The following is a 13,175-nucleotide window of genomic DNA, read 5'->3' as shown; positions in this document are numbered from 1 at the left end:
TTGAACAGTGACTATGACCCTTTAAAATTGCACAGCGTGAAGGATAGTTAACTGGAAAGTGTTGCAACAACAGAATAGCATAAAAGGACTGAGGGTTTAGGACTGTGAAAGTAATTTGCATTTTCTGATATGAACTTGCTTTAGAAGGTTGATATTTCATGGGGGTGAAATAATTGGGTGAAAAGAAAGATCCAGAGTAAAAACGAGACAAAAAGAAAATACTTTCCTTGTAATAGCAGCTGACAGCATGTTCTTCGTTCAGAAACGTCTCTGCCTGGAAAATGTGATGAAACCAGGACTGGTGCTTTCAGCTTCAGCTGTATAAAGCTGATATGCAGGAAAGAGCTATCAATTTCTTTATGAATTCAAGATTTAAAAAAAAAAAACCAGTGAGTTTTATGATAACAGAATTTAATGTAAGTGCTTTGGTTTAAAAAAATAAAGTGAAATTTAATGCAACATCAATGCCTTGTACTGGAAGGCAGTTTTACATAACTTTTGTTTCAGTTTTGATTTAAAATGTTACTTTGTTCTATTTCCACATTTCCAATCTGAAAAATTCTCTGAAACTTTTTTCCCCAAGAGATTCTTTTAATGCATAGGAGAAATTAATTTCAAATTGTAACATTTTCCAGTAGCTGAAAATTTTCTTCTTTAAAAAAAATCTTGCCTAGAATGTGGTATTGTGCAAAAGTACAGGTTTGGGGCTTCATATCACAAGCCAAAGATACTTTTTCATGACATCCTATCAACCAAAATAAGGGTATATATGTTTTTTAACACAGGCTGAGCACCTTGCACTGCGTATTGAAGTTATTTTCACAATGCAGGACTCTGGGAGAGAATGGATGTGTCTATTTCCATTTTACGCCTGTTCAGCCGAATCGGAGAGTTATAGCAGTTGTCTGGAGTCTCATGAGGCTGGTGCTGTAGCAGAAATAGAGCTCACATTTGGGTTGATTCACAAACGTCAACAAATGACAGCTGCTCAACTGCAGGACCCATGACCATGTTTTCCCCCGGCTTCTCTCCACAAAAGCATGCCTTGTTCTGGTGGTGACACATGGCGATATTCCGAAAGGTATCCAGAAGCTGTGAGAGAGTGCTAACATAAAAAGAGCTGGAAAAGTGGAAGGTTTAATCTTTGCAAGGCCTTCATGAACAGTGTGATCCTCTTTAGACTTTCATTTCCAGGAACTTCACTGGGATCATTGATGCTACAGCAGTGCTGTATAGAGCATAAACTGGTCTTTTATTTACATAATGGGCATGGCCAAATAACAAATGAGGAAAATTATGAAGGGAAAGGAATTGCTTTGTCACATTTACTGTGCTCAGCCTTACCATACTTGGCTCTTGGTGCAGACAGCTCTCACTCTGAAAAATTTCCCTCATTAGCTGGCCCTAAAACATTTACAGAGCATCTGAATAATTGATATAATTTATGGTTTTATTGGTGGGAGCCGTTAAATCTCCTCCTCTCGAACAACATTAGAGAGGAAGCTGCACAACATGCAGTAAAAAGTGGAGCGGCTATTTAAAGAAAGAAAAGGGGACGAAAATCTTAATGTGCTTTCTGAACATGATAATGTTGAACGAGGCAGAGTTTGCAAACCTCCACTTCTTGAAGTAATGCAAAGTAAATGGAGCCAGTGTGCTGTCGGAGTGACAGGCTTTTCAGAGGAAGTTTTACAGGGTCTATCTTTTCACTACTACCTGGTAGCTTGATAATGCTTACTCTGAATTTGTAGTGTTACTGCACACCTTGCATTCTGTCCTGCAAGTGAAATTATGGGAAAGGTGGCAAATGCTCAGGTAACAGTCTCTATTACATAGGGTCATGTGGGTAACTTGTTTTATTCTGCCCTATTCTGTTGAAGGATTACATCAAGACACTAATAGAGAGGATTCACAGGCTTTATCTAACCAACATAGGCCTATATCAAGCAGACATACATACCTGAAATAGCCATCCAAAACTCCAGTCTTGGTCAAAAATGAGAGACTGGCATTTTTAGGGTACAGTTCGTTTGACTATAGTATAGATATCTACCTTCCACTTAGATGCATTTTGTCCTAAAAATGCTTATTTCTTACCATTAATTAAAAAAACCACATGTACATAACATGTTTTGTTAGGTGAGACAAAAGCTTCTCCAAAAAAATCAGGGTCTATACTGTCCTACACGTACACAGTAGTGACTATGGAACATGGAGCATGGACATGGTAGTTAAGGAGATACAGTATTGTTTGATGAGTCCTTACCAAAGCAGGTGTTGTAAGCCTTTTAGTTGAGCAAACGTGAGTTTTCAAGCTATGATCTGGGAAAAAAACATCGCTGGTAACACTGTTTTTGAGTTTGGTGGAAGAACCTCCCAAAGCAATGGATGTGCCTATCATATCACGAAGTACACAGTTTTGCAGACCCCAGCTCCTATGAGTGTGTCACTCAGCAGTATTTTAAACTGAAAATTAGATGCGAAAGGTTCCTTGTATGGTGCAAAGGAGAAATAAGCACCTAGGAATGAGATGCACGCTAGAGTCTGCCGAGTGGAGAGTTTCCTGTAGAGATAAGTGGGAAATTGCTGAGGAGCTCTTAGAAAAAGGCATTTCATTGACATGTGAGACACCACAGTAAGAAGCTACAGCATCTGGTAGGCAAGTGGTTATAGCACTCACCTGGAATGTGCAGATCCAATTCTCATCCTTTCTGTGCTCATCTCACTGAGGAAATTGTTCAAGCACCATGAAATATTTTGTGACAGGGCCTTCTCAATCCCTGCGTGTGTGTGGGACACAGAGACAGAGAATGACTTCATATGCCACTGCTTAAGGTTTGCATCTAGGAAGAGGAGAGTCTGTTCCCAGTCCCCAAGCCAATGGATTTTTAAGTGTTTTCATACGAAGTGGAACAGCTTCAGCAATGGTGGTTAGGAGAGATTCACTTCAGATCAGTCTACGATCTGGTAGATGTGACCATTTCCTAGTTGAAAGAAGATACGGGTTAAAGTCAGCTAAAGTAGACAGAGACCCTAAAATCCACTGAATCTTTGCATTGTGCGTGCTTTAGATACCAAAGTGCTGGTCTAAAATCTGGGCACTCACTTTACGACTTCTTTGGAATTGTGTACCAGGTGAAGCTCTCCTAGGCTTGGTGTAATAGATCCGCGTCATTTTCCATGCATAGGAGTGGCTAGAAAAAAGTCTAACTTCAGAAAATTGCATGGGCTTTCAGCTTTTAGCAGCATAATTCTGTACATACTGGGGATACATAGGTTAAATTACATAAAGTGATTTGAAAACAAACGGATCAGCAGGACTTCTCCATTTATTTATTTTTAATGTGCTGTTTTCACATTTAAAGCTGTACCATGGTATGGCAATGGCTAAATAAAACAAGCTACGTACCTGCCACATATACTGTGATCCTCTGATTCCAGCCCAGCAGGCTGGACTTAAAGTAATCCAGCTGGCTCAGCAATTGTGTGGATGCCATTTATGGCAGCACTGTGTAAGTGGCAGGAAGGCTCACTCAGGGCTTCCTTTATTATTTTGCCCTCCCTGCTTTAAGCCCCCTAGGACAGGATTTGCACAGTCAGAAATGCTGATTCTTGTGGCTTCAACTCCCTGCATTGTGCTGTCTCTGGCAGCACAGTCCAGCTGTTTATGCATGTCTAATACGGCTCCTAAGGGCATTTGTAAAGGGAAACAAGCTGCCCCTTCAAGGAAGGTAACAAACAATCTAAACTCAGCTGCATTTTACAGAAATTACAGTGACTTGGTTCCTACTGCGCCTCAGCCTGTGGCACAGAGCGTCTGGGACATTGTCAAGTTTTCACTGGGTTTCACAGCTGCTCAGTAAAGATGTAACTCGTAAGATTTTTTTTTTATGTGTGGGAGAGAGAAATGCATACCTGCTGTGTATCTGATTGAAAGGCACAGATTCATAGTGTCACGTTAGCCTGCTAAATCCTCCTCTTCCATTTCAGCCTGTGCATGTTGCGTTGTGGGCATTGCAGTGGGCATGGCAGTGTGGAGCTGGAGTATAGCCTCAGCTACAGAAATGTATGTTCCCGTGGTGCAAGCTGAACAACAGTATCTGGCTCCTCTGAAGTGTCCTGCTCAGTGTTCAGGATCTGCAGGATGGAGCTCTGTATCCTTTCTGCCATGCTTTAAATGCCAGTTCCTCTGCTCGAATTGCTTGCTAGAGCACATAGGGCAGTATATTCCATTCGATGTTAATAAAAAATGTTCTACAGACTTTGGAAAGTGATGCTATTCAAGTGCATGGTAAATAGGAGCAATAGGAGCAAAATCTACCGAAACAGGTGTGCTTCCCTTCATCATTAAATGGTAGCCACAACCATAAGAGCAAGGTCATTTTGAATAGCGTGCGCAAAGGGTAGAGGTGGAGTTTTCCAAGGTGGAGATTGGGTCTCCTAAACATTAGAGTGTTAGATGCACAACACATCCTTTTCTGCTCTCTTTTCAGACCACTGTATGTTTTGACTGCATTGAAATGTTTGGCCTGCAGGGTATTATTCAGACTTTAAATACCTTTGATTATAATTTTTCAGAGTTTAGCTATGATCCATTTTGCTTATCTTGATTCAGTTGTATGGTGGTGCCATTTGAGGTGACCTTGGGTATCTGAGACATCTCCAGAGGACTGGTTAGTATAATACTGGACATTTGTGCTCTGCTGGAATAGCAAATGGAGGCTAGGTACCTAATGTGGCAGTATGTGATGCTTTTATTTAACAACTGAGTAAAGCTCCACGTGTCTATGCTTAGACAGTGGTTCTAAGCTCCTCTTTACAGACATGAAGATGAAGAAGCACTATTTGGGTGTTATTCATCACATCCCAAGAAGACATCTAAAACGGTTCAGATGAATTGCATCCTAGAAATGCCTGTTTTTCTTCATTCCTTGATTTATTTATATCAAAAGAGTTTAGGCAACTAGCTCACATGTACATTGTAGACATTAAAAGCCAGATGATTTCAACTCCACCCTGGATGTAATACCTGATAAACAAAAGAGACAACCTGCTGTTGCCTAATCATAAGATCTTTGCTTAAAAACTGCAAGACTACAAAGAAAGGCAGAGACCAAATACAGATATGGAGAACAGTGTACCTTTGATATGCATAGTGTGTAGCTCATTAATTGGCTACTGTTTGGCCCACTCTGTGGGTAATATAAAAATCTTGTGACACTGCAGTGCTGTAATACATGTGATTTTATTGTGGACCAGTCAAGTCAAATCAGAATAGGTTTTTACGAGAACAGAGGCATTTGGTATTTGGGTATTTGTAGTACGTAATATCTATGAAGATTTATTTTTCTTATAGAGTTGTTGCATAAAGGTCATGCAACTAGGATCAAATATTTAATAACACATACATTAGTAAAGTCATATCAACCAATAGGATACAGTACCCTGAGTTTACTTTGGGGTTATGGATACCAAAAATAGCTAATTAATCAATATGATGATTGGTTCATGAAAGATGAAAAAGGTGATAACTACAATAGGTATTGTATCACACCCTGTATTCGTATTCTTTCTGATAAGCTGTGATTGTGACTATAAGAGCACTTGGTTTCTGTTAGACTAATCCTGATTCTTTTCTAAAGGCAGTAGCTCATAATTTGTGTATTCTTTGTGAACACACATTTCCATTAATAGTTAGATTATTTATTTGTTATAAGACAATAAACTAACAAACCAAACCACAAAACAAGAAAAACCCCACCTCATTGAACAACTGGAACTCATGCTGTGCAGAAATGTGTTTATTTTTTCATGTCAATATCTTCAGCTCATGAAGAAGTTTGAAATATAACATGCTGTGTCTTATTTCTTTGTAGGTCTCCTATGTAAAAGCTATCGACATCTGGATGGCCGTGTGCCTTCTTTTTGTCTTTGCTGCATTACTGGAATATGCAGCAGTCAACTTTGTTTCACGGCAGCACAAGGAGTTTCTAAGGCTTCGAAGAAGGCAAAGAAGACAAAACAAGGTACAGATGCTCTTTACTTGGCGTGACTGAGTCTGGCCCGACACCATGCTGACGTGCAGTTGGTTTTTCACCTCAGCTCTTCTTGCCCTTGCAGGACAGTCTTATTCTAAAGTTTCCTTTTGAATGATTTACTCCTTGATAAAGAGCTGAAAACTAGCTGCTGGGTTTATTTGCAGTTTATGAAGTTATTGATAAATGTCAATAGATTAGTCTAATTCCAAGAATTTTATTCTTGAAATTGCTGAGGCAGCTGTACCTTCACCTGTGAAATTAGATTCCCTTCTAATCCCCAAATATTATGCTATTATGTGGCATCCAGCAGCAGATAAGGAACAGTTGGAAGCAATGACATAGACAGAGTACCAATATTATTTCCTTGACATCATCCAGATGTGCTGATGTCAGCACATGCTTGAGACCTGTCTTTTCTAGTGCTACCCTAGCTAGTCATGCTAAAATGGGAGATTCCTTAGTGTAGCCTGTTGCAGAGTGATCAGCAGTTCTGCCCTCACTTCTAAACCACCAGTGACTGGTGTCTTTCCCAGCTGAAACCAGGAAACATGGCCACTTTAAAAAAGAGAAGGATTAGGACAATTTCTTCTCTACATTCTACTATTTCACAGTTTGTTACTCTTACTAACTTCAAATTTTTAGCAAAGGGACTATTTGCGAGTATCGTTATCACATCATTTTATACCAGTGACTGGAACACAGAAGAGAGGCTTGTTTTTAACCTAGATGTCAGTTCAGAAATATTTTTACAAAGTCTGTCCACCTTTCCTGATTTTTTCTTTGGTAAATGGAAAGACAAGAATAGACATTAAATTGAATTTTAGTCCAGTTATGATCATTCCCACAACTGTAAAGGCTTCATCCTTCCTGTATCTATGTCACTCTTTTTCAGTATTAGTAGAAACATTTAGGTTTACTCTGTACATATGCATTTGCTAGGTGAAGTAAATATTTGCTTGAGCTGCGCCAGTGCTTCAAGCCACAAATAATGGTTTCCTTTACAAGAGAGATGACAACAATGGCACAGGGCATTTGTGTTTTGACAGGTCTGTCTAATAAATGTTCTGTAACTAATGTAATATTTGATGGATGCTCTGGGAAGCAATCCAGTGCTGTTCTCTGGTTTAATATTATTGTCAGGTGAATTGAGATTCCCATTAAGTTTAGATTAGAGCTGAAGGAGAGAGCAGAAATGCTTGTCCGTCTGCAGGCACGCATGCCAGATGCACTACCACTGGAAGCCTTTGTTTCCAAAAACAGCATGGCAGCAGCAGAAGCTGCTGTATGGGCTCTGTAATTTCAGGTTTGGATACGATGTCTTCTTTAGAGCTGAACAAGTAGGCAAGAAGCCACCATTGGTAAGTAACAGTATCCAGTGGCATCACTCAAAAATTATGACGTTTTGGTCCATGGAAGTGATCATCCATCTGCTGTGGGAATGATTATTCTGGTGACTATTAAAAGAAAGTTATTTAAAACCAAATCACCAGAAGACCTCTCTTTATCCTAAGCCAGTCGGTGCATGGATTCTTTGCAAAATGGGTAACACCCTTATTAAATACAAGGAAATGTTCTGCTGGAGTAAGAAACACCTATCCATTTGCACAGGCTTGCTTTCACTTTTCCTATGAATCTGGTTGCACGAATTTCAAAATAGGCAATAATGTTACTAAGGCCATCTCTTTAGAAGGTGTTTTCTGCATTGCTTTACTTGAGTTTGTCTCTCACAATGTTCTCAGTTTATTTTGCCTTGAAAGTGATTCACGTTGTTTTGCATGATGGTCTTCTCTAACGGAGCCGTTCTTCTCTTTGCGTGTTGTGTATGTGTGTCGTTGTGTTACCGCTGTGCTATTCCCATTCTTGTTGCTGCTATCTATGCTGACACTCTGGGGACAGGCACAGACTATGACTGTTGGGAATGAAAGCGTCGAGTCCATGCGGCGCGTGAATGGCTTGCGGAGCAAAGAGTCATCAGCTTATGGGACAGTGAATCAGATCGGCAATTCAAGTTTGAGGGTAAAACTGTAGTGAGAAAGAGAAAGCAAGAGAGAGTGTTAGTATGTGCAATGATGTCATAAATCAGCAAAATGGATGATTTTGATGGCATCACTAGTAGTCTCTTGTATTCTCTTTGCTAAATGTCCCCACAAAATATACAATACTGTCCCCAGCATGAACAGCAGTTTCATACTGTACATTCTTGTGGCCCATCCTTATGCTTGCTCTTTTCCATGGTTGGCTTGTGCCACCCCCATTCCAAACCTCCCAAGGAAAGTGCATGTATATTCAGTAGCCTGGTCCTGTATAAATATAGGGTGAATGGGGGGACAGGAGCATAGGAAGTGCCTTGAGACAGAAAATCCCACATTGTGTCATCTTTCAGATGAGCGCATTCCAACAAAACTCGGTATGTATAATGAAATGCTTTTTTATTGGTATGATATTTATTCCTGAACCATCAACCTGCAGTGTTCCTCCTCGTAATGTCCTGAGCCCTGCTTAGTGGAGTATGAATATCTATGAATGAAAAAATGTATTTTGTTGGTTTCTTTTTATTTGCTTGGAGAAGAGCCATGGAGCTGAAATCTTTTACACAGCGTAACGTGTAGCAGATCTGAAGCAATATGATAGCAGCTGATAGATCCAGATTATGGGTGAGTTGTGGAGGTAATAAAATCAGTGATGGAGAGAGAAATGAGCTTAGTGTGCAGCTCACTGCTTGGTACTGGTAGCTGAGAAATGAAATTTATTCATTTAAATAAAATGGGACCAGGATTTAAATCTCTCAGGACCTGATTTCCCAGAACAAAAACATTGCCTGAGCAGCTTTTGAGCTGTAATGGGCCTCTGACTTTGATCAAGCTCTGTAAAGTTATGTGATTATAAGATGCAGATGATTTCAGTGGATTTTGTACACTGTGAAGGGAATTAGTAGCTTTCAAAATCAAAGCAAAAATCACAGTTCATGTCACACAGCAAGATTAGGACAGAGGGTTTGCAACGCAATGAATTGTTCACTTTCAGAGCTACGATATCAAGCAGTAGAAGAGAGTCTTCTTTTCTGGATGCTTTCTACTGCAGGTATAATCTTATTTACACATAGACAAGACTGAACATAAAAAGAAAATTTTCCAGGTCTCTCTAGAAGATAGGACCAATATTAGTGTGCTGTCTCTGGAAAGCTGGTGCCATACAACTACAAAAACAGTCCAAGTAAGTATCAGTGTTGCGTGTCTTATCAGTCATATAGTGCTAGTAGTCCAGCTGAGGTTCATGTAAGGCTTGGCTACCCTCTCTCTTAAGGAACACTTGCAGAAACGTCTCTTCTGCTTTTGAATATTGTGTATTACATATACAGCCAGGACAGTACGCAGAGGGGCCATGTTGCTGCAGTACTTTTGCTGCAGAGCCCTAAGAGCTGGAGCTGCACTGGCATTCCTTTACCCTGGAGAACTCCCACCACAGAAGCGATGTGCACTTGAGAGGTGAACAGAGGAGACATACCAAGAGGGAGGTTTCTGGACCAATGCTACTGTAGCTGCAGCTCAGTACTTTTCTGCTCAAGAGAAGGAAATTTGTGTGCAGAGAACAGAGCAACATTGCCTGTGGTGCCACAAGGAGCCTCACAAGCAGGGAGCTTGACTTGCTGAGGTATTGCTCGCTGAACTAGGGCTTATGGTGAACGCGAATCTAAAAGTCACAGGCAAGTGATTGTGACACAGTCAAGAGAAGACAGTGTAAAAGAGGAGTGATTGAATATTTATACTGCATCGTTCAGTTGCTAATCTGGGGAGAGAAAAAATAGGGGCCAAACCATGCCTGATCAGGATTCCTGGGTTTAGCATCTAGATCTACAGAACAAGAAAAATCCTGTTCTCAGTTTTGTAAGCCTAGATCTTTGTCACTGCTTTCATTATTGCTTCTGCTTCATCTTGTTCTTCTTAGTTCTGCAACCCTCAGAGCATTACATGAAAGCACAAGACACCTTAAGGGACCATCAGATCTCTTAAGCCGAAGATCAGACTGGTTAATGTTTCTCTAGGAATGTCCAGGTTGTGTTGTTGATGGTCCAGAAATTGTATTTACAGCTGAACCATTGACCTGTCATTGCATTAGAACAGATTGCACTACCAGGACCTGTTGCCATCTTCCATACAGAATAAATCCCTATATCCTCAGGTAATCAGCGCTTCAACCTATTTACCTTGCCCATGCAGTTTCTGTTGGAGGAAGCATTCAATGCTTGTCCTAAAGATTTGTGTAGTCTTCCTGCTCACAGTGAAATACAACCAACAGTAGCAATACTTCACTGCTGAGAGAAATGGTTGCCTCTTTATTTTATATCATGATACTACTTTTTGCATAGAGAGAGTACAGGCTGCAGAAGCCGTGAGTCTGATGGTACTGAGGATGTAGTACAGTTTCATTATATTAAAATCTAAATTTACATAGTGCCAGATCACCTGAAAGAAAGGAACTTCTTTTTTAAATATGATTTGTAATAATCAAAGAAGATTTGCTTATTTTTCAGAATGATATGTTTCCAGGGAAGCGGAAGAACTCTGTTTACACAGGTTCAGTCATCCCTTTTTGAAAACAGTAATTATTATGTTATATGATCAGTAGTCAAAATGACTCACAGTACACTAGTATTCATACCATCATCTCAAAGATGACTTCCTAAATTATATGTGTGATGGTTATCACTGTGACCAAGAACAGGGGTTAAGTTTGGGACCCTTAGTGTTAAAAGCAATACTTTATAGGTTGAATGAAAAACTGTGCAGCTGGAGGCTGTGACAGACTTTAATCCCATGTGCAGGGAACACAGAGCAATACAAATAACAATGCTGCAGCCAGGGGGGTTCACATGCATGCAGATTAGCAAAGGGAGGCACAAATGGTGTTTTCAAACGAAAGAGCTGGGACTGAGACTAAGTGATTACAGCAGCAAAGGATAACTCCACTAAGCAAAGATGGCAGCACCCGGACCAGTGCTTCAGAGAACTGCTGGTCTCCGGATGGAGCTGCAGGTGGCAAGACAGGTACCCGAAGTGCCCAAACAAAGTCACTGCGTCTGTCAAGATGATACAATATTTCCATCTTTAAAAAGGAGAAGAGGTATGCATTGAGTAACAGTGATTTTCAAAGGCCGTCTCTGCCATTTTAATCATACTGAAATGCCTCCGTCAGACCCCCCAAACAATTTTCTAAGATTTTCTAGCTCTGCCCATTGAAAACAATCAGTGCCTTCAGCCTGACTTTGCCTTTAAAACACTTGGTACTACTGTCCCTGGTGGAAATTTTTGCCCGCTAGCATCCGTGTGCACCGCACTCGGCGGGATGACGTGCACGCTTCGCGTTATGTAAGGTGCCGCATCATGTGAATAATGGAAGTGCTCAAGGAAAGCCCTTTTGGCTGAGCTATTTTTGGTACTCACCAGGCGAGCTCAGGCACACGAGTTTCATTGTGAAAAATAGGAGTCTGAGTCTGAATGGCTTTCTCTCTCACACACATTTGCTCATTTAATGGATTAAAGAGCACATAGCTTCTGCTGTAGATAAACACCCTCAAGATATTGCGGTTACTTTTCTTTCTCCAGGGCAATTGCGTTAGCACTTTAATGTAACTGCGCAGAAAAAAATCCAGCGGAAGATAAATACACAAAAATGATCACTTAGCTTGAAGTTACAGTCCCTCATACAACAGAACAGAACCAGTTAAATAATAGACACAATACATTTCAACACGCTGCTATGTCACCTTGTGACTTTGTCTGAATGTCCTCGTCTGTCATTTTATTGTGAGCATGAATAGGCTGGGAATGGCTCTAGTTAACACCAATCAAAGTATCTTTATTGGTTATTAAATGGACTTACTACAGTGAGTTTAAACATTTAAACAAAAGCATCATTCCAACTGGAAAAACATCTGGATGTAAATCCCCACTCTAGCTCTAGGCACAAGTCTAAAGAGAGACAGGAGTCCCCAAAGAAAGAGTAACCTGTAGGAAAAGAAGCAGTTCAGCCTCAGTGGTGGTTCCAAGCAATAGATCAAAAATCTAGTAAGAGCAGTCTGTCCAGGTGGACAGACTAAGCTTACTGGAAATGCAGATTTTCCAGTGAAAAGCAAACACAGACAAAGAAACAGTGGAAAAGAGAAATGGGTTTTTATAAAGGACTGTTTACAAGTATCATGAAAAGAGAAATGGAAGCTTTTCCCTCCCTTATTGGAGGAGGGAAGGTAAAAAAACTCAAACCAAGTATCTGTGTTTTGTGTGTTTTACAGCCACAGACATAATAAAATGATGGATTATATGGGGTGGATTTTTCACTCCAAACCAAGAAACAGGAGAGAAAAAGGATAGTTACATTTCAAGGGAGAGAACTGTGAAAACCAAGTAAAAATCCGGGTACGTTAAACATTCTGTAATCAAAGGCAAACTAATTTATGGATCACATAATACCAGTTCCTGAGAAAGACCGCCAAATATGAAGTCCCAAATATCTAAGCATTAATTAAATCTGGTAGAGTACAAGTGCGCAAGCTGAAGTAGTGGAATCCAGGTACCAGAGTAGAGGCAAAGCCAGGGGAACAAAATCAGGAGAACAAAATTCATAGTTCTGGGAAAAAAAAAAAAAAAAAAAAAAAAAGGAAGACAGGGAAAAAATGCCTACTCTAGAGGTGGTGGAAACCAGAGAAGTGGAGAATTGATGGGGGGGTTGGTAAGGCTGCAAAATGGTGAATCTTTATATCCACTGTCCACTGCAATGATCAGCGTGGTGCAACACAGAGTACTCAGTGGGAGCAGGGGACAGATAATCAAACCGTAGGGACCAGGCACGGCACCAAAGCAGCAAGTAGGACATGATATGGTATAATGACTCATGTTGGCCAGCTTGCAAATACTTTAGCAAATTACTCCTTAATGTTAAATAAGATATGAACAGGATATAAGCATTGTAAAACTAAGTCTAAAGGGTCTACAGAACAGTAATATTACAATATTTCAGATCTGGGATGACAAAATGACTGTATGCTGCACCACCTGGGACAGGTAGGACTGGAAAAGCCAGAAGGACTACTCAAAAAAGGTTTTTTTGTTTGCTCAGTAGTGTTACTTTGCATTAGAAACT

At 40.3% G+C, this 13,175-nt stretch overlaps 1 protein-coding gene across 2 annotated transcripts in view; it reads left to right on the top strand.

Moving 5' to 3' along the window:
- The window catches only part of GLRA2 (glycine receptor alpha 2), a 128,956-nt gene that overhangs the window by 94,411 nt on the left and 21,370 nt on the right, over positions 1–13,175 (top strand). For both annotated transcript variants that reach the window (XM_075491899.1, XM_075491898.1), the window contains exon 8: positions 5,877–6,026. In XM_075491899.1, coding sequence (XP_075348014.1) covers positions 5,877–6,026 — 150 coding nt within the window. The remainder of the gene's footprint in view (positions 1–5,876; positions 6,027–13,175) is intronic.

The sequence above is a fragment of the Mycteria americana genome, chromosome 1, assembly GCF_035582795.1.
Source record: "Mycteria americana isolate JAX WOST 10 ecotype Jacksonville Zoo and Gardens chromosome 1, USCA_MyAme_1.0, whole genome shotgun sequence".
Classification (NCBI taxonomy): Eukaryota; Metazoa; Chordata; class Aves; order Ciconiiformes; family Ciconiidae; genus Mycteria; species Mycteria americana.
Note: the sequence above shows the minus strand (reverse complement) of the source record. Positions and strands in the feature narration are given on the sequence as shown.